The sequence below is a fragment of the Phyllostomus hastatus genome, unplaced genomic scaffold, assembly GCF_019186645.2.
Source record: "Phyllostomus hastatus isolate PE091 unplaced genomic scaffold, TTU_PhHast_1.1 phas_scaffold_385, whole genome shotgun sequence".
Classification (NCBI taxonomy): Eukaryota; Metazoa; Chordata; class Mammalia; order Chiroptera; family Phyllostomidae; genus Phyllostomus; species Phyllostomus hastatus.
This window is the reverse complement of record NW_025334026.1, coordinates 7,864,069-7,890,108: the sequence shown is the minus strand read 5'-3', so window position 1 is coordinate 7,890,108 and position 26,040 is coordinate 7,864,069. Positions and strand designations below refer to the sequence as shown.

At 44.0% G+C, this 26,040-nt stretch overlaps 1 protein-coding gene across 2 annotated transcripts in view; it reads right to left on the bottom strand.

Moving 5' to 3' along the window:
• The window catches only part of CALN1 (calneuron 1), a 479,834-nt gene that overhangs the window by 433,708 nt on the left and 20,086 nt on the right, over nt 1-26,040 (bottom strand). For both annotated transcript variants that reach the window (XM_045819681.1, XM_045819682.1), the window contains exon 2: nt 1,184-1,375. In XM_045819681.1, the coding sequence (XP_045675637.1) occupies nt 1,184-1,302 (119 nt within the window). In that variant the 5' untranslated portion in view covers nt 1,303-1,375. The remainder of the gene's footprint in view (nt 1-1,183; nt 1,376-26,040) is intronic.

Below are 26,040 nucleotides of genomic sequence, written 5' to 3'. Positions count from 1 at the left end.
GTCCAAACCTCCTGAGCAGAACTCACTCTGGGCCTGCCCTGCAGCATATGTCATTTGCAGCTTTGTGTTGCCCTCCTCCAGACCTTTCCTCAGAGTAGATGGGAAGGGCTCACCCAGCAGATCAGCATGCCCTGGGCCAGGGACTTCGTCAGGCCCCACCTTTAAGTTCCCAAACAATGAATTGTAGTGGAGAAGGTTCTAGATAGATTCATAGTATTCTACACTGGGTCCAGCCCCCAGCTCCTGGGAGAAATTGCTAAAAATCCAAATCTATCATCAGAAATCTCTGTATTTCCTCCACAAGCATAAACTTAAATTCATGGCCCCACCATAAACTCATTCCGTCACTGTTAGGAGTTGGTGGCACAGAGGGCTGGTGATCCCATTGCAACAGCCTTAAGGAGACCATTTCAGAACATACCTGTTTATAGGACTCACCACAGACCTACTCCTCAATGCCAGCATCACACAGATCAAAATTTCCTTCTATATACAACCACCCAGAGTTGAAATTCCTCTTGAGTTTCTATAGCATTGAATGTCTCCAAGGAGAAGAAAGAGAGCAGGATCAAAGTCAGGGAAGCCTGTGGCTTGGGAACACAAAACCCCGCCCCCTGCACTGACCTCCTGGCCTATAAGTGAGGAGAGGCAGGGCTTTCCAGTGGCTACAAATACCAGTTTTGGATTTAGAGATCTGTGGTAGAAATCATGGGTTTACCTTTGCCTGTACAATCTAGACCAAGTTGATTAATGTTTGTCTTACTTTTCTCTTGTAAAAAATGGCATTAATAACACCCTTATGGGGTTATTATGAGGATTAGTTGAAATTATCTATGCAGCACTCCCGCTTCCATGCTGACACAGAGTCCAACTCTATCAATGATAACTTTTGCTCTTTTTCTAACAATAAGGATCGCCCCAACCCAATTAGTACCTGACAGAGTCAGCTTCCAAACCCATTCCCCTCACCCATCCACATAATCGCTGTATCCAGCTCTGACATGTGTCCTCTCAGGAATGCTCCCAGATGTCCTGTCCATTGGTCTCCTCACCCCCCAACACTCAGCAGCAAAGGCTCCAGACCCTGCCCCACCCCCTACCTGAGGGCAGAAAACAATCAAGTCCTGAGCAAACACTTGAGAAAGCTCGTTTCTCCAGGGGGGTTTGGGGGGAGAAGACTTGCCAAGTGGGGAAGTCGGGGGCCTGGCTCCTCGGCGGCTCCTCTCCCCCTCCAGGGGCTCCTCTGCCCCCCTTTTCCTCATTCTCAGGCTTCCCCTCTCCAGGTTGCTCAGGCAGCCGCATCGGGGGTCCAGGGCGATGTTCTCAGAGAGATTTGTGAGCACATCAAGGGAACGTCAGCGGTGACAATGAGACTCTGCAAGGAGTGACAGAAACTTACTGCCTGCACAGTGCTGGTTGGTTATTTACTCAAAGTCAGTTGCCTAAATAATTCACGCCCTCCCTTCCCGTTTAAACAGGACAATGGTAGAAACACAATCCTGGCACAAGAAATATAATTACAGTTGTGACAGATATTTAGTTATTAATAGGCTTCAATGTCACCAGAGGGTATTACACAATAAAACAATAATGTGCCTTTGGAACCAACCTTAATATTTACAGGTACTTTTCCATGCACACTCCCGTGGCACTTGCTGTAGTATAAAGTGGAGAGAGCAATAGTAGCCAATGTGATTGCAACTTGCAAGAAAGCTCAGCCTCTTGCCAGCATAATTTGTTTCCTTGCCGTTGACATCAACAGAGCCCCAGAAACAAAGTTGGGGACAGAGTTAGAGATAGTAGTCTTATGGAGAGGATTCTTGCCAAAACTCCCAAGCTTGTGATGCCATCATGATCCCAAGGCAATGTCACTCTGACTTCCTTATACAAAGCAAAGAGTATCCAGGACTAGAGCCCCTTTACCAGTCTCCAGTCTGGACTTGCTTCCCACATGTAGGGAGTCAATCTCTGGGTCCATTGGATGTCACCATCTCTCCTGGGTATCTGGTTAACCCCTATCTGTGCTTTATGAATCCACTCAGGTTAAAGCACCCCACTGGGTCAAGGCACCCCTCCTCTGTGCCTGCTTCTCTTATCGAATGTGATTTCTGCTCCTCTCTCTCCCCAACACTGTGCCGAGCAAAGCTCCAGGCAGAGAGTAATTCAAATGCATGCTGTATTATCTGGGCCCAGGCAGGGACAACCTTACAATAACTGGCACTCAATAAACACTTTTTAAACTCACAGTTAGTCAATGTTGGTTCCCTTTATTAAAGTTGAAAAATTAATAACAAAACAAAGAATCTCAAGAGATGTAAAGTACAGAATTTAACTGGAAGAATTTTGGTTATGAACAGAATGAGCCTCGGTCATCATGGATGGAGTCCTTGCCTGAGAAAGTCACAGTGGGGTGGAGGGTGGCTACACACAGCAGTGGGCAGAGGCTCCTCCCAGCAACAGGTAGTCCCCACCCTCACTGCTCAGCCCCTGCACATCACATCCTGGGAAGGAGCTCCCTGCTCAGCTTTCAGCCTCTTGATTCTGACCAGAGGGATATTTCCACACCTGGGAAGTGTTCTCCTATAGAAGCCAGACCACAGGAGATGGGACTCAGAAGAGGACTTTAGAAAGCATGAAGCCTTGCAGAGGTGTGTACAAATGTCATTACTGTTGTGAATTGTGTTTGTAAATCTGGCAGTCCCACGTCAGACAAAGGAGATAAGCACAGTGCTATGTGTTACATGTCAGTTACTGGAATGGGTGAATGACAGACACACAAATTGACTGTGCTTTGTAACTTCCACCTTGACCATACATCCCCATCATCTAGGTCAGGGCTGAGCCAGATGGTGTCTGGGTGCTCCTGTAAGAGCTCTGGTTATGGCAAGGAGTTGGGCCCTCCCTGCAAAAAGGGACTCTATCTCCTGTGATTGGGCAGGACACTCCCACAGGTACACCTTGTGGAAAGAAACGCTGAAGCCTTTTCTTACCAAATAATGCAGGTATAATATATCCACGCAATAGCACTTGTCTTCAGACACATGCACCCAACACCACTTGTGTTCAGGTACACACACACATACCAGGACAGTACACATACATACACGTGCTCTCAGACCAGTCTTCAAACACTCACAGCCCATGTGTGATCTCAGACCTACATTCAGCCCCATCCTTAGACATACTCACAAGGAGGACTCACTCCACAGCCACACAGCTTCACACAGCTGCACACACCATCCCCGTCAGCGTGAACAGCAACAATACACACCTTCACACACACACATACACCCCTCATGTGTTCATATATGCCACAGCACCTGCTTATCCACACAAGCTATACACACATCTATATTTTTTACTCATCTCTAGTTATCGTGTTAAGTTAAAAATGAAAGCAATTTTCCCATGCCATTACAGTAGAAATGAAAAAAGAAAGTGACATTTTATTTTCAGATATGTCTTTAGTTGCCATGACAGTCCCAGAACCATGAAAGCTGTGATTGGTGGCAAATGCAGATTTAAAAAGAATAATTAGCTCCCCACATACAAGACCTTCCAAACACACTAAGTGTTCCCCCTCACCAGTCCTCTCCAGGCAAAGTGGACACCAGGGCAGGGCCACACCACAACGCTATTCCAGCTGCCACACCAGGTATGGGACCTGCCAGGAGCTCTCAGCAAGGATGTCCAAGCTGATGGTCACCAGGGATTGAGAACCCAATCCACTTAATTACTTGGAACTTGCTCATAGCTCAATAGGAACATGACACTGGAGGTGGCACTTCTCCATAAGGAACAATCACTCCTGCTGCTCAGCTGGCCTCTGATGCCCTTTACTGCAGCACTTACTCTCTGTCAGAAAATCACAAAGCCAAGGGGCTGGCCCTCAGCCAAAATGGGAGTTGGCACCTCCAGCCAGAAGCCATCTCACTGGGATGCTCCTCTGCAGGTCAAGGCTGGCCTGACACACAGTGCGGGGAGCCAAGCTGCCCTCCACAGGCTGGGACAGGCCAACCACAGCCAACTAATGCATCAGCCTGAGGTGGCACCTGCAGAGAAGATGATCATGCAGCTCCCCATCTCACTAGGAGCTTCTCAATGACAGGAGCCATAATGCATGCACCTCCAAAGATCTCAGTGGTCTATGCACTTTGGGACCCACAGTAAATACCTACTGAGAAATGACTCTTGGTCTCCAAATTAACTGGTTGCCTCATTTCCTGATGAGATTCCTAGAGGCAATTAATTCCAGAGTTTCCCCTCTAAGTCCATTTGCCCTTATTGTCATCATCCAAAAGGTTGGCCAGGAGCTGGTTTATGAGCCCAAGTCCTGATGGTAGAGTTTTGTGCTAATTCCTGGACAGACGTCTTCAGCTTTTGTTTCAGCAAATGACCTACCAACTTCCCTCAACATCTGAAATGTTCCTCGAGAACTGGCCACCCAGGTGAGACACTCTAGGCTATCCAAAAAGGGACACTATGTTGGTTCTGCCCTCAAGGTGTTCCATCAGCTCAATCACTTTTACCAACCCATTAATGCAGAGATTGGGTGGTGATGTAGTTAAGAACATGGCTAATTGAATTAGACCATGCAGTTCAAGTCCTGGCTCTGCCACTTATAAGCTATGTGATCTTGGGTAAGTTACTTAACCTCTCTCCACTTCAGTTCCCTCATCTGCAAAATGGATTGATAATAATGACATCTACTTTTTAGGATTATTGTAAAGTGTTTGTCACAGAGTAAGTACTACATGTGCTAGTTATCATTATTCATCTAAGCACCTACTCTGCTCAGATGGGTGTTGGGCTAAATCCATAGTAGAATAAGGGGGAGGCAGGTACAGAGTGAATCCACAACACGTATAGTCCCACAGAGCTCAGAACGAAGCTGGGGACACAGACACAAACACACAGGCCAAAGAAGGAGTCTGTTCCTACTCCTTCAGTTCAAAGAGTCAGTTTGTCCTTAATAGTATCAGATAGAAGAGGTTTTGATTCTCCCCTTCAATCCCACAAAGTGTGTTCTTAAATGAAACCCTGTTCCTGCTCCTGAGGAAGAGAGACATAGGGATACAGTCTGGGTGAACTGGACAACTTTGTCACTCCAGCATATGTAGCTATGAGCATTCAGCTGGATCCATGGGCCACAGGCAAACTCAGTCCTTCATGGATTTTGGTCCTTTTAGGAGTGTCTAAAATTACAGTCACTGTGGAAGCAGGAGATGCTGAAAACCTAATGTTTATGAACAAAGTGTATAAGCATGAATTTTTATTGGCATGAATAATTCATAAATATGGGGTAGATGGTTTTAGTTTCTGGGAACCCCAGGGAACAGTGATTCCCAGACTGATACTCCAAGGTTCAGTTCAAACATTCACCAAAAAAACTTCCTCCATTCTGACCACATCATCAGGTTAGAGTCTCTGTGCCTGTGGCCACTGCCACACTTTACAGTTGCTGGTGGCCATGCATAACCATCATTGTATCCTCTGTAATGTTTGACAAGGGTTTTGCATGTGGATCTTTTCTCTCTAAACCTTCCACACATGCCATCAAACTTGATCCACAAGTAAAATTTATTTTTGTTACAACTGAATATAATTCTAATTTTCTGTTCATCACTTTTAACTTATTTTTAGCATATTTAAGTACATAGTACATTGTTATTAACCAGTCATCATGCCGTACATCAGCTCACCAGAACTCATTCATCTTATAACTGAAAGTTTGTGCCCTCTGGCCAATATCTCTGCCCTTTCCCCCACCCTCTAGCCCCCGGTAAATACTACTACATTCTCTGTTACTGTGATTTTTACTTTTTCTTTTTTTAGATTCCACATATAAATGAGATCATGAAGTATTTGTCTTCTGTGTCTGCCTTATTTTACTTAGCATACTGCCCTGCAGGTTCATTCATAGTGAAGCAAATGGCAGGATTTCTTCCTCTTCCTCCTTCTCCTCCTCCTTCTTCTTCTCCTTCTTATTCTTCTTTTGGCAAGGTTAATATTCCATTTTATATATGTGCAACATGTTATTTATCCATTTTTCTATTAGTGGATCCTTAAGTTGTTTTCATCTCTTTGCTACTGTGAATAATGTTGTAAAGAACATGAAGGTGCACATATCTCTTTGAGGTAGTGATTTCATTTCCTTTGGATATATACCCAGAAGTGGGATTGCTGGATCTTACAGTGGTTCTATTTTTAATTTTTGGAGGAAACTCCATACCATTTTCCATAGTGGTTGTAGCAATTTATATTCTTACTAATAGTGCACAGTGTTCCCTTTAATATAATTCTGTTTTGAAGGTACCTCTTGGACAAAATGTGGAGTGAAGTGAGTCATGTCACATGATGTTCAGTGGAGTACAATTTGCTGAAAACAAGAAGTCAGAGGCATAGTGTGAGGTTTAGCTGGCCCCAAAGCTGAGCCCTGCATTCACTGGACATGTGAGTACTGATGCTCCTTCTACATGAGAGAGGTTGTCAGAGAAGTAAACACTCTGCTCGAAGTGCTAATGAGCAACAAAGTCTAGCCACGCCAGAGATTCAATTGCTAAAACCAGTAAAAAGTCACTGTCACCACAACTATTCACTGCGTTGCTCACTGTCTCCACTACTAATACTGTATTGTAGACATTAATCAGCACGATCAGATAAGTGAGTTAGAGACATAAGATTGGAAAAGAAAAACCAAGATGAAACTCTCTCTCCTTGAAAATAATGTGATTATATATCTGGAAAACCCAAAAGAATTCTTGAAAAAACTATCACAAATAATAAGAGAATTCAGTACATTTGAAGGATTTAAGAGCAACTTATTAGATTTCATGTATGAAAACAACCTCAAGAAAAGTAATCTATGAGCAAAATCTATTTACAATGGCAAAAATAATTAAATAAATTAGAAGTTTTATATATTTAAAAGGTATATCAAAAGAAAAAGTAAAGCAATTTCTAAAAATAGAAAATAAATAAAAACATACAAATACAACTATATTTCAGGTTGATGGCTTAATTGAAGAGAGAAGAATGTTTTCAAATTATTTTAAAACATAATATTTTGATTTGACATCCTAAGTGCGACAGATCTAAGGACAAAAAGAACCACAGAATAATCATAAGTAAATTAATATCATTAGGAAACAAGGTGTTCTATACTAGAGAAAAGAGATATAAATATAAAATTTTAACATGAAAGAAAAACCCTGAAATATAATTTGAATAAGAACATCAGAATGAACTCAGAATTTTTTTCTTTCAAGAATATGCATGCCAGTCATGCCAGACAGATAGGCATGCCTGTCACTGAAAAGGCTTCAAAGTAATAAAACTCAGTAGCAATGAACACCATTAGCACTCAACTTGTGATCTCTAAATACCATTTCCAGCTGGAAATAATCAGCTCCAGGGGAGAAATTTTGAAAATCAGTCTGGCATTTCTTGTCAGGTTCAAACACAGGTAAGCTCCCAGTGGTGTCAAGTGACAGAAGGAGCAACATGAAGACATGTCCAATGGCCAGATATGGAACAATTCACTATTCTGAAAACTGAGATGAATATAACTGCTAAGGTGGCAACTAATTATTATTTGTAAATGATAAATGAAAGAAAGTATTAAGTAATTACCCTGAATTTTCATTTTTTAATTTTTATTTTTCAATTATAGTTGATACTCAATATTGCATTAGTTTCATATGTATAGCATAGTGGTTATTATACATTTATATAATTTATGAAGTGATCCTCCAGTAAGTCTAGTACCCACCTGGCTCCATGCATAGTTATTACAATATTATTGACTATATTCCCTATGCTGTACTTTACATCTTCATGACTATTTTATAACACAGATTTTCTATGCAGATTATATTATAAGGTAACCAAATAGTCCAAATAGTTGATAAGACCAAGTTCTTCTTTACAGAGGAATCACACTTAATTAATTAAGAAGAAAGAAAGAACATCACCATTTTGCTATCTCTGATTAAATAATAGATCTAGGTAATAACCATCAAGGCCTACTAAAATCATTAGGTGTAAGGTTGATAGACAACTTGCTCATGGATGAATCAGGCAGACAGAACCTCAGCCTTAATATGAATGAAGTGGGATGACCAATAGTAAATTCCTTGTCATATGAGGTAATAGTAAGCACACAGCACAACCTAAAAGTGTCCTTTATATAAAGAACAGAATATAAATATAATTAAGTCCCCAGATTTAAATATAGGGTCATACGAGCAAAAAGAAATATGTTAAATAACACAGGAGAACTGAGTAAGCCAAAACCAGAATGTGGGAAATCCCACCAGACTAATTATATTTCTGTTACAAATAAACAGCATGGGAAGAAAAGAAGGGCACTGTTATGGATTAAACAGTACTTAACAGAACTATTCATTGTTAGCTATGGACCTTAGTTGAATCCTAATTTGAATAAACTACATAATGGAGACAACAGGGAAAATAGAACATGGAGATTATCATTGAGGAATCATTGTTAATTCTGTTGGGAGTGATAATGGTATTTTAGTTATATTAAATAAAAGCAACCTTATCTGTTAGAGATACATAGTGAAGTATTTATATGTGGAATTATATGTTATATAAGAAATACAAAACAAGATTGGAAGAATATCATTAGTTACTGAAGTTTGTGTTTGGATACATGTAGTTTCATTATAGTAGTTTTTCTACTTTTTGTGTGTATTTGTAAATTTCCACAATAAGGTTTTTTTTAATGGTTAGAAACAGAACCTGGTGAGTCTGAATCTTGGCAAGGTCATCATGTGCAAATTAAGGGAAAAGAAATATGCTTTAGACCTATATGGTCAGTATTGCATTCAGGGGGGGCTGATATTCAACACCATTGACTAAAATAAGCAGTGTTGGAGGTGGAGAAACCAGGTTAGAAACTAGAGCACAGGACAAGAGTCTTTTCTTAGCTTTCCAGGGCTAAGTAAGATGGATAGGAGGGTTTCTGCCACCGTTGCTGTGATCGCTGACCTGGCAGCTAGGCTTGTCCCTACAAATATGCTCAGGGATTGGCATTAGTAGACACCTAGTAAATGTTTGTTGAATGAGTGTCAGATGTTATTAAGTCAACTACCTACAGGAAGTGCTGTGATCCATTCCAAACAATCTGCCTCCACTCAAAATTATCCCTTTCACACAAGCCAATCAAAATAGCTGCAATTTCCACAATTATAGACACTCCATTGTCCCATGGCATTGTTATTAATACAATTGTTCTCAAACGTAGTGTCTCTATGCAGTGGTGTGTCATAACTGGTTATAAGGTAAGTGACAAGTAGGTTGTTACTAGTAATAGTAAAGCAATTTAAGAGAAGTATATTATTACTGTATATAGAAAACCCTAAAGACTCCACCAAAAAACTACTAGAACTGATGAATGAATTCAGTCAAGTAGCAGGATACAGAATCAATATTCAGAAATCAGTGGCATTTTTTAAGATTTTATTTATTTATTTATTTATTTATTTATTTATTTATTTATTTTTAGAGAGGGAAGGGAGGGAGAAAGAGAGAGAGAAACATCAATGTGTGGTTGCTGGGGGCCGTGGCCTGCAACCCAGGCATGTGCCCTGACTGGGAATCAAACTTATGATGCTTTGGTTTGCAGCCTGTGCTCAATCCACTGAGCTACGCCAGCCAGGGCACCAGTGGCATTTTTATACACCAATAATGAACTATCAAAAACAGAAATGAAGAAAACAATTCCATTTATAGTTGCAACAACAACAAAAAACAAGGTACCTAGGAATAAATTTAACCAAGGAGATAAAAGACCTATATTTGGAAAATTATAGGACACCAAAGAAAGAAACTGAGAAAGATACAAATAAGTGGAAGCATATGTTGTGTTCATGAATAGGAAGAAGAATTAACATCATTAAAATGTCCGTACTACACAAAGCAATCTGTAGAGTCAAGGCAATTTCTATTAAAATACCAATAGCATATCTCACAGATCTAGAACAAATATTCCAAAAATTTAATGGAACTACAAAAGACCCCAAATAACCACAGCAATCTTGAGGAAGAATAACAAAGTTGGAGGTATCATGCTACCTTATATCAAACTATACTGCAAGGTCATAATAATCAAAACAGCATGGTACTGGCATAAGAACAGGCATATAGATCAATGAAACAGAACAAAGAGCCCAGAAAAAAACCCATGCTTTTATGGTTAATTAATATTTGACAAAAGAGGCAAAAATATACAATGGGGTAAAGATGAGGTCTATTCAATAAATAATGTTGGGAAAATTGAACAGGTAAGTGCAAAAAAATAAAACTAGACCACCTTCTTACACCATACATAAGAATAAACTCAAAATGAATTAAAGACTTAAATGTAAGTCACAAAACCATAAAAATCCTAGAAGAAAATGTAGGCAGTAAATCTCAGACATTTCTCATAACAATGTTTTTTTTCCTGATATATCTCCTTGGGCAAGGGAAACAAAAGAAAAAAATAAACAAATGGTACTACATCAAACTAAAAAGTTTTTGCACAGGAAACCATCAACAAAATGAAAAGACAACCCACTGAATGGGAGAACATATTCACCAATGATACATCTGATAAGGATTAGTATCCAAAATTTATAAAGAACTTTACAACTCAGCACCAAAAAAGCAAACAATCCAGTTAAAAATGGGCAAAAGACCTGAATAGACACTTCTCAAAAGAGGACATACAGATGGCCAATACACATATGAAAATATGCTCAACATCATTAACCATCAGAGAAATGCAAATTAAAACCACAACAAGCTATCACTTCACACCTGTTAGAATGACTATCAACACACACAAATGTTGGTGAAGATGTGGAAAAAAGAGAACCCTCATGTACTGTTGAACCTAGTAAGAATGCAGATTGGTGCAGCCATTGTGGAAAACAGTGTGGATTTTCCTCCAAAAATTAAAAGTGGAACTGCCTTATGGCTCAGCAATTCCACTTTTGGGAATTCTCATATGTCTGAAGACATTCAAAACACTAATTTGAAAGAATATATGCAATAGAAAATCCAACAGACTCCACCGAAAAAACTGCTCGACCTAATAAATGAATTTGGAAAAAAAGTCAATATTCAGAAATCAAAGGCATTTTTGTATACCAACAATGAAATATCAGAAACAGAAATCAGGGAAAAAATCCCATTTATTATAGTAAAAAGAAAAATAAAATACCTAGGAATAAACCTAACCAGGGAGGTAAAAGACCTATACTCAGAAAACTACACAACACTGAAGAAAGAAATTAAGAAAGACACAAATAAATGGAAACATATACCATAGTCATGGATTGGAAGAATTAAAATCAAAATGTTCATCCTACCCAAAGCAATTTACAGATTCTACGCAACACCTATTAAAGTACCAATGGCATATTTCACAGATATAGAACAAACACTTCAGAAATTTATATGGAACCATAAACAACCCCAAATAGCTACAGCAATTTTGAGAAAGAAGAATAAAGCAGGAGGGATCACAATACTTGATATCAAACTGTATTACAAGTCACTGTAATCAAAACAGCCTGGTCCTGGCATAAGAACAGACACATGGACCAATGGAACAGAATACAAAGCCCAGAAATAAACCCAAGTCTCTACAGTCAATTAATATTTGACAAAGGGGGCAGCAACATAAAATGGAGCAAAAATAGCCTCTTCAACAAATGGTGTTGGGAGAGCTAGACAGCTACATGCATAAAAATGAAACTTGATTACCAACTTACACCATATACAAAAATAAATTCAAGGTGGATAAAAAACTTAAATATAAGTCATGACACCATAAAAGTCCCTCAGGAGAACATAGGCAGGAAAATCTCAGATATTCCATGCAACAATACTTTTACTGATATGTCCCCTAGAGCAAGGGACATAAAGGAAAGAATAAATAAATGGGACCTCATCAAAATAAAAAGCTTCTGCATGGCTAAAGAAAACAGCATTAAAATGAAAAGAGAACCAACCTTTTGGGAAAACATATTTGCCAATGGTACCTCAGACAAGGGTTTGATCTCCAAAATATATAAAGAACTCACATGGCTCCACTCTAAGAAAACAAATTAACCCAATTAAAATATGGGCAAAGGACTTGAACAGACACCCCTCCAAGGAGGACATGCAAAGGGCCCAGAGACATGTGAAAAGATGTTCAGTATTGTTAGCCATAGGAGAGATGCAAATTAAAACCACAATGAGATACCACTTCACACCAGTGAGAATGGCCATCATAAACAAAGCAACAAACAACAAGCGTTGGAGAGACTGTGGAGAAAAGGGAACCTTAGTGCTCTGTTGGTGGGAATGTAGACTGGTGCAACCACTATGGAAAACAGTATGAAATTTCCTCAGAAAACAAAAATGGATCTGCCTTTTGACCCAGCAATTCCTCTGCTAGGATTATATCCTAAAAACCTAGAAACACCAATCCAAAAGAACCTATGCACCCCAATGTTCATAGCAGCACAATTTACAATAGACAAAAGCTGGAAGCAACCTAAGTGCCCGTTAGTAAACAAATGGATCAAAAAACTATGGTATATTTACACAATAGAATTCTATGCAGCAGAAAGAAAGAAAAAGCTCCTACCCTTTGTGACAGCATGGATGGAACTGGAGAGCATTATGCTAAGTGAAATAAGCCAGGTGGTGAAAGACAAATACCAAATGATCTTACCTTTAACTGGAACCTAATCAACAAAACAAACAAGCAAGCAAAATATAACCAAAGACATTGAAATTAAGAACAAACTGACAGTAACTAGAGGAGAAAGGGGAAGGGTTAATGGGGGGGGAGGGTGAAGAGTTTACAGGAACAAGTATAAAGGACACATGAGCCCTGGCTGGCATAGCTCAGTGGATTGAGCGTGGGCTTCGAACCAAAGCATCACAGGTTCGATTCCCAATCAGGGTACATGCCTGGGTTGCAGGCCACGGCCCCCAGCAACCTCACAATGATGTTTCTCTCTCTCTCTCTTTCTCCCTCCCTTCCCTCTCTAAAAATAAATAAATAAAATCTTTTTAAAAAAAAAGGACATATGGACAAAAACAAGGGGGGTGGAAACGGGAGGGAGATGGGAATGGCTTGGATGGTGGGGAGGGGTGGGGGGGAAGGCAGAAAACTTTACTTAAACAATAATAAAATTCAGAAGTATTTAATATAAATAAAGAATATATGCACCCCCTATCTTCATTGCAGTGTTATTTACAATAGTCAAGGCTTGGAAACAGCCAAGTCAGTATAGTGGATAAACAAGGCTATGGTACATTTACACAATGAAATACTACTGGGCTGTAAAAAAAAAAGGAAACCTTATCTTTTGTGACAGCATGGATGGACCATGAGAGTAGTATGTTAACTGAAATGAGCCAGTCACAGAAAGACAAATACCGTATGATTTCACTTACATGTGGAATCTGATAAACAAAATTAACTAACAAACAAAATAGAAACAGACTCATAGATACAGAGAACAGGCTGCAATTGTCAGAGGGGAGGCAGGGTTTGAGGACTGGCTGAAAAAGTGGGATGAAGAAGAAAATAAACAGACATAGACAAGAGTATGGTGATAGCCAGAGGGAAAGAGGAGTGAGGGGCAGCAGAAGGGGACAAACAGGGAATAAATGGTGGTGGAAAGCAAGTTGACTTTGGGAGGTGAGTGCACGATGTGGTATGCACAGGATGTGTTATAGAGCTGAACATTTGAATTCTGTATGGTTTTATTAATCAATATCACCCCAATAAATTCAATTAAAAGAGAGAGAAGTGTATCATTAGTCTTACTTCATCGTACAAGGATAGTAACAGAACCAGAGAATCTTTCATGGAATAGTGAGAGAGGAGGGGTGTCTGTTGCCTTGCCCTGGTCTTGAAAGGCATTGATAGGTTCAGCCTTGCTTCAGGTGCTAGTGTGGCTGGCAGGCCAAGCAGGACTCGATGGTCAGTAATTCCCCCAGGCCTGGCCTCTGAACCCCAGATAGCTCTGCTGGGACCCAGACTGCTCCCAACTACCTTAATCTCACCCAGTCCCTGCCATCTTGGCCCCAGGTCCACCCTCTGACCCCAGGGCATTGGGACTCAAAGTAGAATCATGTCCTACTTGCTGTGTCACCATGGGTCACAGAATCTGGCTTCCCTTTATGCAAGGCCCCTTTGTTCTGATTCACTCATAATGAACACAAAATAATACCCTGTTTAATGAGCTCCAAAACTCATTTTCATGTTTTAACATCTCTGAAATCAGGGAGCCCTTTGTACTCATTGATGTCCTGAGTTGGGTGAAATATCTAGTCATAGTGACACAAATTAAGCCCTTCATGTCAGGCATACTTCTAGGTACTTTCCATGAATTTATTCACTTAATCCTCATAATAACTCCAGGAGGCAGGGACTGATGTTAATATTTCAGACATGAAGAAACTGAGGCACAAGGCGCAGAGCTGGTGAGAGGCAGAATCAGGAACTTGCAGGCTACGCTCCCGAACGTGGCTCCTCATCTGATCTCCTTATCAGGGCCCTTGGAGCTTCTGTGGACAGGCCACAGGGGCACCAGGCTAGCATCCCTCCCTCCAGCCCCTGGGTTCACTGGAGTACCCTGGCAGGGCCTTTCTAGACAGCAGCAGCCTCTCTCTTCACTTAGCACACTGTGCAATGTTGTCCCTGGCCACATGTGTCATGTCATGAGCATGGTTAGCAAATACGGTTCTCTACTGCCTTTGGCACGCGTGTCAGAAACTGAGGACCAGGAGTACTGTCTTTGCTTTCAGGCACTCAGTATCCTGTCATGAACCCTGTCTGGGCCCTGTCCCCTGCCTCATCCACTGTGTTCCCCCCACTAGGAAACTGTCCCCAAGGACCCAGGCTCCCCAGCTAAGATTGGCCACACTGGAGCTCTTCCCCAGACCACAAAAAGTATCCCAATGGGTTACTTTTGGGTGGGCTTAGAATGTGGACTGCTGCCTGAACCCTACCCTGGCCCAGCCAGGTCCTGGTAGTCATCTGCAGCATAGATGAACCTGCGTGCCCTAGGTTCCTGTGCCATCCAGGGCCAGCCACTAAATGAATTGACCCCTTGCCCCTGTCCCCCCACCCCACCCCACTGAACCTGGTTTGAGAAAACCAAATTGGTACATCAAAAATATACCACATTCCAAGTCAAGCTGCAGGCCTTGGTTAAAGCCCTTTGTCCCCAGCCCTAGGAAAAGTTTCTAAAACCAGTCATGCAAAGGACAGAGAAATCCCCAGTGCCCCCAGTAGTCTCTATAAGATCCCTCTACCCCCTAAACAGAAGCTCCCAGATCATGGAGGCCACAGCCCAGGCCTGATTTCCAGGCCAGACAATGTCCATCCACCTGCCTCTGGCCCACTGCTGGTCCTATTCTTGAGAATGTTCCTTGAAGGCCATGCAGGTTGGCACATGGAACCCACCTGGGGGCCACCTCATGCACAGGGAGATGTCAACACCTGCTTTTCCACTGCTGGGCATCCTGGAAGGGGCTGCTGAAGTTGGTTCTGCTTCATACACGCGCGCACACAGTTCCCCTTCCTTCCACTGTCTCCAAGGCTTTCTGTTCTTAAGAGTCCCCTGTTAAAATTAAAATACTCCCAAGAGCAATTAAGCTTTGGCAGCTAATAACTTAATTATCAGCTAATACCATATCTTCTCATCGACCTCACTGGGTGGGAGCAGTGGAGGAGAAGGCTGATTCACATTATGGAATCGGAATCAGACTGTGGAAGGATCCAGATTCAGAGAGTTTAACGGGAGGCCTGGACAGTCTGTGGTGGGACAGGGACCGGGCCCTGTTGAGGGATGGGTTCCTAACCAGGGATTAAAATTATATGCTGAAATCAGAAAGGCAACCTGTGAAGTAGACCAACCCAGTCACTTCCCAGTCCACAGCTGAGAAGTCTGAAACTCAGAGAAGCTGAGTTATTTCCAAAGGTCACACAGCTTCTCTCGCAGGGCAGCAGCCTTCCTGATGCAAGACACCAGGGGCGCCTGTGGTGGGCAGTGGAAGGATCCTCATGCCACTCATCCCGGTCCCACACTGCTCTCACTGTCACTCCAGGAAGGAAGCACAGGACTCTCTAGAGATATGACTGAGTAGCAGAGTTTAGAAATGTCCAGTATAAACTGCCAAGAAGGATGGTCCAAACAAATGTTTGAAGGAGTATATCCAAAATTTTCCATAAGTTGTATCTCTCCTGGGGCTGCTGAGAGGCAGGAGCTGTGGACTTGAAGAACCTGTGCTGTGAGCCCCCAGCCTTCCGGTTGCTGAGTCCATCCCTGCCACGAGCGTTTGTGTGTGTGTTTTCCATTTTCACGGCATGACTGGATGGCTTGAGACTCCTAGTGGTCATTTATGTTCCCTTCCCCACGGCTGTCTTCTTGTCTCCATAGGTACACCCTGAGTTCCAGGTATGTGCTGGACTGAACCGTGTCCCCCACCCCCACAAATTCACAGGTTGCAGCACTAAAGCCCAACGTGACTGCATTTGGAGACAGGGCCTTTAAAGCAGTAATTCAGGGTAAATGAGATCATAAAAGTAGGGCCCTAAGCTCAGAGGGCTGTGTGTGGCCTTATCGGAAAAGGAAATACTGTCAATCCCTCTCTCTCCCTCTCTCTCCCTCTCTGCTTGCCACGTGAGGACACAGTGAGAAGTAGCCAGAGAGGCCTTGTCAGCACCCAACCAAGTTGGTACCCTGATCTCAGAGGTCCAGCCTCCAGAACTGTGAGAAAATAAAAGTTTGGGGTATAAGCCCCTCCCCCAGTTAATGGGATTTTGTCCTGTAGCCCAGGCTGACTGAGAGAAGGTTAACAGGCTTCTCTCAGCCGAAGCACTAGAGTCTAAGTCACACCAGTGTGTGATCTACTGCTCACACACCAGCACTGCCCTCTTCTTAATGTAGAACAGGGTGTGGTGACCTAGACGCCCACAGCACTGCCTGGTCATGGAAAGGGGCAAAGCGACCAAATGTCAATCCTAGAGGTGGCAGGAGACCATGGTGCAATGGTGTACCTTGTCCCAAGGGGCAGCCACAGCTTGTCACAGACTGGCTGTTGCTGTAGGGAGTGTGGCCCAGCATGGCTGGGGGTAATGTTTAAAGAGAAGCTGGAAATCAGACTCTTCTTAAAAAAGAAATCAGCTAATTTTTAGATAAATAGTTAACCAGCTGATTTTTCAATGTCGGCAACTACTTCAAAGTTTTAAAGCTCTTTGTGAGCAAACGACAACACATACGCAATAACAGCAGCAGCAAGACAGTTAGTGGGCCGGCACTGCCTGTGAGGCACCCGAGGCCTGAGCAGCGATTAACATGGTGGAACCCAGGCCATGGGCAGGGGCCCGTCAGGGCAGGAGTGTCTATGGGGTGTGGAGCAGGCCTGACCGTGCAGAACTGTGGGGACCCGGTCGGGAGCACAGTCAGGCTCTCTCACCTGCGACTCCCCTCACCTGCAGTCTCCCAGGTGCCCCTTTCAGATGTACGCCTGGGGTCCAGGAGTCCGCACCCCTGTCTAGAGGTAGCACAAAAACAGATGGTGTCAGCCAGACTCAATTTGCTTCACACTGCAGTGCTATTCTTCTGGGAACTGGCCACTGGTGCCTCAACAAGCCCCTCACTCTGCCCTTGGCACTTCCCAATGCCACCTACGACGTCACACTCAGCCGAGGACTGTGCTGCACTGGGCCAGGTGGGGCCAGGAGGCAGAGAAAGGCAGGGCAGCAGGAAGAAGCCATGGAGAGCTGAACTGAAGCCCCTGTCTAGGGTGTGCTTAGCCAAAACCTGCTTTAGGTGCCAGGTCAGCTGCCAAGGAGCTGCATCTTCTCTGGGATTCCCAGGAGAGGCCTGGGTCTCACCCACGCTGGAGACCAGGGCATGTGCTCAGGAAGTACAGTTGAGGGAGGTCCAGGCTGGCATCTGGAGGCTAGGGGTTGGGGAAGAACCAGAGCTATTTGGTCCCTTTCTTGAGAGGATATGGGTGAGACCACCCACACAACAGGATTGGCAAGGCCACCTATTCAGTGGACTTTGGCTGCCCAGAGGGTCGGGGGCTATGGTCACCAGTATGCCATAAACATTCTACAACCCTTTCTGTACCCCTGCACACCAAATGAGACAAAGATTAAACACCAGACAACAAATTCAGGCTGCAGAACTACCACTGGTTTGTGTGGGCAAGCCTGCATCGGGGTGGAAGGCAGCGGGTTAGGACCCACACCAAAACTGACAAGGAAATCAGCCATAGACCTGTGGGGGGCTTCGCTCCCACTGCACTGCAGACCTAGGCTCCCGTCACCCCATTCTACTCTCAGTCAGTCACTCCACTCTCAGCCAGCCACCAGCGTCCTCTGCCAGCGCCGGTTCTTAAGTGGTTATTCCATCACACATTGTGTGTTTGATTGTATTCATTATATTTTAATATGATTATGTTCAATCCAGTAAACTGAAACAGATTTGTTCAGATGTATAATTAGTTTCTACATGCTTATTATTCTTGGTGGCAGTGTTGGCAGAAGTTCTAAGAATGGAGAGGAGTCCTTTGCTTTTTTCGTATTTCTCGGTCATGGTTGGGGGTGGGTGCTCATCAGTGGGTCTGGAGTACGCAATGCCCAAGTTCCACCTAGAGCTCTCCACACTGGCTGAGGACATGTCCACCCCTCATCGTAGGAAGGAGACTCTGCCCTCCCTCCCAGAGTACAGGCAACATTCTCCTCACATTGTCCCTAACACCAGCACAGGGCTCCCTAGAGCCATGTACTCACCACTTCTAGGCAGCCATCCCTCTCAGCCCTGCTCCCAACTCACCTAGGGCTCCTCCAGCTTACAGAGAGCTTCCCACATGGAATACACCTCTTGGCCCACTCTTTCTGGATAGGTCTCCACAGGTTCAAGCTCTTTACATAATCTAATGATAACTCTCCTGGACAGCTAGACAGAACCCCACCCACTTAAAAGCCTAAAAAAGAAGAGAATAAAACCCCAGCAATACCTAGCTTTCCTTTGATGTGCCCTGTGGTGCACCAGGACAGAGCATTTGCTCATCATCTCAACTCTGGGGTCCTGTCTGGGACAATCCTGTCTGAGGATCCTTCTCGGGCAGTCCTTGGAAGCTGCAAGTCTGGGGAGTGCCGTTGCCTCTCCTAGTTCCGACAGCAGAACACTGGTGTCCCAGAGACCCCACCATTTCCCCAGCTTTGAGTCATCCTAGGGACCTGCCTTTCTCCCAGCATTCCCAGGGTGGGTATGCAGATCAGGTGCTCCTCGTGCTGCTAACCATTCCCTGACCCTAGAGTTATTTGAAGACAAAACCAGAAAAACCAGAAAGCAGCTTGGGAAAAGAAGGCAAGAGGTAGCCAGACGAGTAAGCTTCAGACACAACCAACACTCTGCACAGCTTTGCTCCAACCCAAGGTGAAATAATGACCTGATCTTGCCCTCCACCCCACAGGAGGCTACACCCCCAAACAGGCCTGTGTTTGCTTCTTGCTAGGTAGGTGCTGTCTGAGAGGCTGCACTCACAGCAGATGGAGATGTGAATTTCAGGGCTCCTTTACCCCCAAATGCCCAAGGGTGGAGGTGTCGGGGTGGGGAGAAGGGGAGAATCCACACTCACCTTAGCACCTGGTCTGTGGGAGAAGGAACTTCCCTCTTAAACTCACCCAGCAAGGGCAACAGAGTTTGGGGCTCTGGAGGCCTGCTTGGGCTCATCTATTTGCTGGGGCCCCTGGGCATAGAAACCTGGGCAGGCCCACACTGCGCTTTCCCTTCCACCCAGCACCTTTGCAAAGGGACATTATAACAGTGGGGAATTGTAACCCAGCCCACCATCCTTCTGACGTTGTTTCTGTAAGTGCTGACTCTGACTAAATATGTAGCTTGTAGATGGACAGCATGTTTGCATAAGAATCCTAGGAACTAACTTCAAAAGATACAGACTCCGACCTTCAGGCATCCAGCTCTGGGAGATTCACTGACCTTCATCCTTGCAGCCAGATGACGTGAATCTGGGATGATTAAAGCAGGATGACGCACACTGGGCCATCACTTGCCTTATTGGAATGGACCGTGCTCATCTGCACATGGATGACTTTTCAGTCCCCTCCCTTGATCTTTGTTCTGTTTCCCTCTCCTGCCTTATAAAAACCTCTATCACCACTGAGATGGGGAGATGGGCTTTGAGACATGAGTCCCCCATCTTCCCAGTGGCCAGCATCTGAATAAACCACTTTCCTTTACATCAGCACCTGCCTCTCAAGCACTGGCCTTCAGAGCAGCAGGCAGCCTTGGGTCACCTGAGTCTGGAGGCTGATGTAGTCCAGCCCCCAGAGCTGCCATGACTGTTTTGCATCCTAATTTTAATCTTTTGTGTAATTTTTTTTTTCATTTTTTCATCCTCTTTCTCTTTTTTTAAATTTTCCTGTTTTTAACTTGTCTTGTTGGCTTTATCTTTGATGCCGGTATCATTAATTTAATCTTATTTTTATCACCTCACCTTTATTTTTATGTGTTTGATTATTCAGAATTTGTATTTCTATTTAATTCCCTTTTATCTTCACTCCCTCTTATTTTTCCTTCAATCTCAAGTCACAGTTTTTCTACTTCCTACCAGTGCTGCATCACTGTACACATATGCTCCCCTTATTTCCTTTCATCTGCTCTATGCTTTTTTATTTTTCTGGGGAGCCAGCAGAAAGCTGAACCCCAAGGCAGGGAGAGCCAGGCCTCACACAGGTGAGAGAGGAGACATGCTTCCTTCTTTCCAGTCCTTCCATCTGGCTGGCTCTCCAGATAGCCTCACTTTCAGGAGGCCCAAGAAACACAGGGTGGCACCTCCCTACAGGAGACACACCCACTGTGCAGAAAGGGCCTGGCATCCTGATGCCCCACACCTCCTAGGCACTCAAGAAGAGGGACATACCTGCTATAGCCCAGCTTCTCTCTCTCTGTGGAAAATACATGCATCCACATTTGTGCCCTCTTGCCAGATGGGGTGCAGGGCCGGGCTTCCTGACCCTGAACAGGAGCCTCCAAGACTGGTCAAGTCTCAGAAAAGATGGCAGAGAGACACCCGCACCACCCTCTGTCATGTGATGAATTCCAGATTGAGACACCTTGCTTTGAGAGATTTTAAGATACTTCTGACATACAAATGTCCAGTTATAAAAATGTCACAGGATACAAAATTCTAATAACTATGCATGGTATCTGTTAGGTACTAGATGTATGGGGGAGGGGTATCACCCTATTAGTTATATAAATGTATAATCACTATGTTCTACACCTGAAATTAATGCCATATTGCATGTCAACTGTAATTTAAAAAGAAAGATGTTTCTGCCTCTGTACTCAAGTATGTGAGACGCCAACTCGTTAGCTCTAGCAGACTGCTGGAGCAGAGGCCCAGCTTCAGTGCAGTGCTAACATCTGGGGCTCTAACATATTCAAGGTCTAAAATTCCTAGAACTGGGGACCAAAACTTTCAGTGCCCTGACCTGATGGCACTTGTAAATTGTGAGGGTGAATTTTGGACAAGTTAACACCACCCAGTATTTCAGGACCACCTCGCCTCCAAACCATGGGCCCCACAAAAATAAAAATGTGATGGAATGAACAATTATTTCATTCCATCCTTCTTGTTTTCTACATTTATTACTGAGGCCCATGCTAGATGAACTATATAATTCTCAGGATTCAGGCGGGGCTGAGGCTGGGCCCATCTCTGAGGGTTCTCTCCTGGGAATAAGAATGCTACACAATGATTTAATCAACCCTCAGGCGCCCAGGCTCACTGGCACAGCCCCTCCATTAGCACCTACGTTGCTGCAGAACCTTGAGAGAAAAAGCTGGCTGCCATGCCTTGCCACAGTGTCTGTCACACCTGCACAGGAAAGACGGCAGAAAAACACCAGCACCAGCCTCTGTCACGTGATGAATTCCAGATTGAGGCCCCTTGTTCTGAGGGATTTTAAGAAGGTGCTTCTTAAGTATAAATGTCCAGTTATAAAAATGTCACAGGATGTATTATATACAGCACAGGGCATATAGTCAGTGATATGCTAATAACTATGTGTGGTGTCAGATGGGTACTAGGCTTACCGGGGTTGGGGGGGCCCCTCCTGTTTGGTTTCTCCCAGGGACTGTGACTGTCAAGCCACAGGTGCCCATGGTGGCACTCTTCATCAGTCATGACTCTAGCGTAGCTCCAGGTACTTCTAATCTGTATGATCTGTGAAGACATTCTCATTTTGGTTACCAGCCAGCCTTAATTAGGGAAAGTAATATGTATTATCATTATTATTGCCGCTGATATTGACTGAGTGCTTCCTATTGCCAAGTCCTGCTGAGTACTTTGCAGGCCATTGTCAATACCTCCTCTGATCCACACAGCAACCCCAAGAAGGAGGAGGTGTTCCTATTCCACTGACAGATGAGGAAATGGGGATTAAAAAGGTTGCAGAGCCTAGGCCAGGTGGGTCAGTTGGTTGGAGCATCATCCTGTACACTAAAAGATTGTGGGTTCAATTCCTGGGCAGGGCACATACATAGGTTGTGGGTTCAATCCCCAGTTAGGGCACGTGCAAGAGGCAACCAGTCGATGTTTTTCTCTCACATCAGTGTCTCTCTCTCTCCCCCCACCCACTTCCTCTCTCTCTAAAATCAATAAACATATCTCCAGTGGGGATTTTAAAAAAACAGGTTGTAGAAAGTGGCAGAGCCACATTTGAATCCACGCCTGTCTGTACACAGAGTTTGAAGCATGAGCTGCTCACTGCCTCTCTCAGCCCAGGAAATGGCCCCTGTTGGCTTTGGGAAAGAGGTTCCAATAATTGTAATGGTCATCCTTCCTTTCCAAGGTGCTCTCCAAAGGAGCCAAACATGTCAAGAACCCCAGCTGAAAAGGAGCAAAATGCCTCAGACCAAAGATGAGCTACTGTCCCAGTCGGGGTTTCTCTGCTGGGCTGTGCTGGCCACCCAGCTCAGGCCAGGAAGCCAAGGGGGTTTTCTGCCATTGTCTTGGAGAAACTGAAGGAAATGGGGCAGGATATGAGGTCAAGACTTGAGTCCACTTACCCCAGGACTGACCAAAAGAGCCCCACCTGGCTAAGGACCAGAAGGTATGGGCCCAGCCCAGCCCATCCTGACAAGGCTCTTGGCCCATCTAATGCCTGCTAGATCCGTGCTTGAAAAGTCATGAGCCTAGACTTCCCAGGCCAGGCTCCGGAGAGACAGGGCTGGGCAGGCTGTTCAGTTGTGAGCAGTGTCTTAGGAACCACTCTGTCCACCACATCTAGATCTAGGTCTTGGTCAGAGATGGTCAGCACTGACCCCTGGTGTTCACTTCTCATCTAGACTCTATGCTGCTGGGGCCCATCGCCCACAGTGGGGGGGCCTGTTGCTGGGCTCCACTCTTGCCCAAGCCTCTGTCTTCCCCGACCTAGATGACAGCAGCAGCCTGCTTCTACTCTTGCCTGTTTTCTGCAGAGCCACGGCAATCTTTTGAAAGCATAAAACAGACCCCATGATGCCTTGCTTAAAAGTCCTCCTGTGATTTCTCATCATATGTTGAATAAAACACCAATACTTCACCATGGTCTGTGATGCCCTGTATGCTCTGGTTGTCACCCACCTCTCTGATGACCTGCTCTCTTAACCCCACTGCCTAACCCCTGCCTCTCCAGCACACCCTCTCCTTCCTGCCTTGGCATGTGTAGACCTGATGCTCTCTCTGGGGCGCTCGAGCCCAAATCCATTAATATCTGGCTTCTTATCATTCAGGCCTCAGCTCAATGTCACCTCCTAGGAGAGGCTCTTCCTAGTCACTCAGGTGAAATACCCCCTCCAATGCACACTCCACTCGTCTATGCTATTTTTTTTCCATCATAGCATTTCTCACCATCTAAGACGACCTGATTTACTTATTTGTTTGCTAAGTTTGGGAGTTCCGCTTGTAATAATCACAGAGTAGCTCCTATTAAACCAACTCTGCCACAGGTAGCAATCATAAATTCTGGGCAATATATAAAAGACAATGCCCAAAAAGCACTGGAGAGTGACCCAAAGCAGGAAGAAACTGACAGGCAGTTGATATTTGAACATTAGAAAGGCATCAGGTGATTTCCCATTTTTTATGGTTTTCACCTGAAAGCAGCCCCTTCCCACCCCCACCCCAACCCCTGTCAGTGCCCTATGAGGCTAGAAATATTGAAGTCTTACTGTTGTGGAATCAGAAGACAGAATTCAGAGCATCACCAGCAGCTAGAAAGTATGAGGGACATATTGAAACAAAGAGAATCACGGAGGGGGAGACCCAAATATCAAAATTCTGCCAAACTTCTAAATGACTCCCAAGGCAAGACTCAAGCAGCTCAGCTAAACCTCAGAATGGACCCTTCAGTATTGTCCAGCTGAGTTAATTTCCTGCTGAAACAAACACACCAACAAGCAAATCAATACTCTGCAGATGAACATAACAGAACCCAAGTCCCTACAACATATCATTTGCAAAGTCCAGGGCACTTTTCAGAATTACTGGATGTACAAACAAACAGGAAAATATGATCCATACTCAAGAGAAAGGTAAATTGATGGACACCAACCTCAGACTTTGGAATAAAAGACACATTTTCTAAATTTTTATTGTCTGTCTTTCACCACTAGAATGTGAGCTTTGAAAGAGCAGGAACCTTACCAGTTCTGTGCTTTGCTCTCTCTCCAGCATCTAGAATAGCAGATGGTGCACTGAAAGCACCCCAAAATGTGAATGTGGTATAAAGCAGAATTGTATTTTTTTCCTCCTTGTTTTCTACCTCATAACTTGAAGCCCCTCCTAGGTGAACTGAACACTGACAGAGAACAGAATAACCAGAATAATCACCATTCTTTTTTGAACAGAAGGCAAGGTTTCATGCTCATGAATGAGTAGTGGCTGTTCTAGACAAGTGGCTTTGATCTCGATTATTGCCAGGAAGAAAACATGTAGATCATTTTGAAACCCAATGTCATCATTTTTCAAAAAACACTCTTCATCACTGAACTGTACTAGAGTATAAAATATGTGTATGAAGTTAGCTCATTCCAGTACCTAGGCATTTCATTTGTGGCCAGTTATTATCAGAGGAAATTATGGTGTCTAAAGTTAAACATAATGGGTTTTTATGAAGTGGTTAATGTCTGAGGTTCAAATTTGTTCTAGATTAAAGGTTTTTCTGCCATGGCCAGAGTTTGGGGAGTTCTTAGACCCTTGGTCTGGACTCTGCAGGGGACCCCTAATGCTCCCTGAGGAGTCTGGCAGTCCTGCTCCCAGGCAGGCTGATGTTCTGAATGTGTAACAACTGTTAGGGTGCAGACACTGACCTGTCAGAATGGGTGCTGGGCAAACACCAACCTGTCAGAACAGAGGCACGTTCTAAGGAACTGATCTGTCAGTAGCTAGGTCCTGAATAATGTTCTGTTCAGGACAGTATCCTGGTCACCTCCTTGGTTTTCATGGGAGAATTTTGGGGCCACCTCCAGCTCTACCAACTGTTAAAGCATATGGGGCTGTGCCTAACCAGAGCCCAGGGATGCTGCCTTCCAAGTACTTGTCAAGGAGAATCAGCTCAAAATTCATTGCCCAATTCTCACACTGTTTGGAAAACAATCACCCATTGAATTACATCCATCTATTTTCCTAAGCCATGATTTTAAGCTATTATTCATAGTGGGGACCCTTTACTTCTTCAAGTAATTTTTATGAGGAACCCCAACATGAAAAATTACAGGAACAAAGTTGAGGGCTTGGGATATATAAACCCTCAGTGGACCCCTGTCCTTTACCATCCCCTAAACACACACACACACACACACACACACACTGCAGCAGCCTCTGATACCACAACATGGAATCACTCATGAAATTGGCTTTAAAGAAAGGCAGCCTATCATAGATAACTTAATTTCTGATTGAGATTGAGTCAGCCCTACCAGATGGCTCATT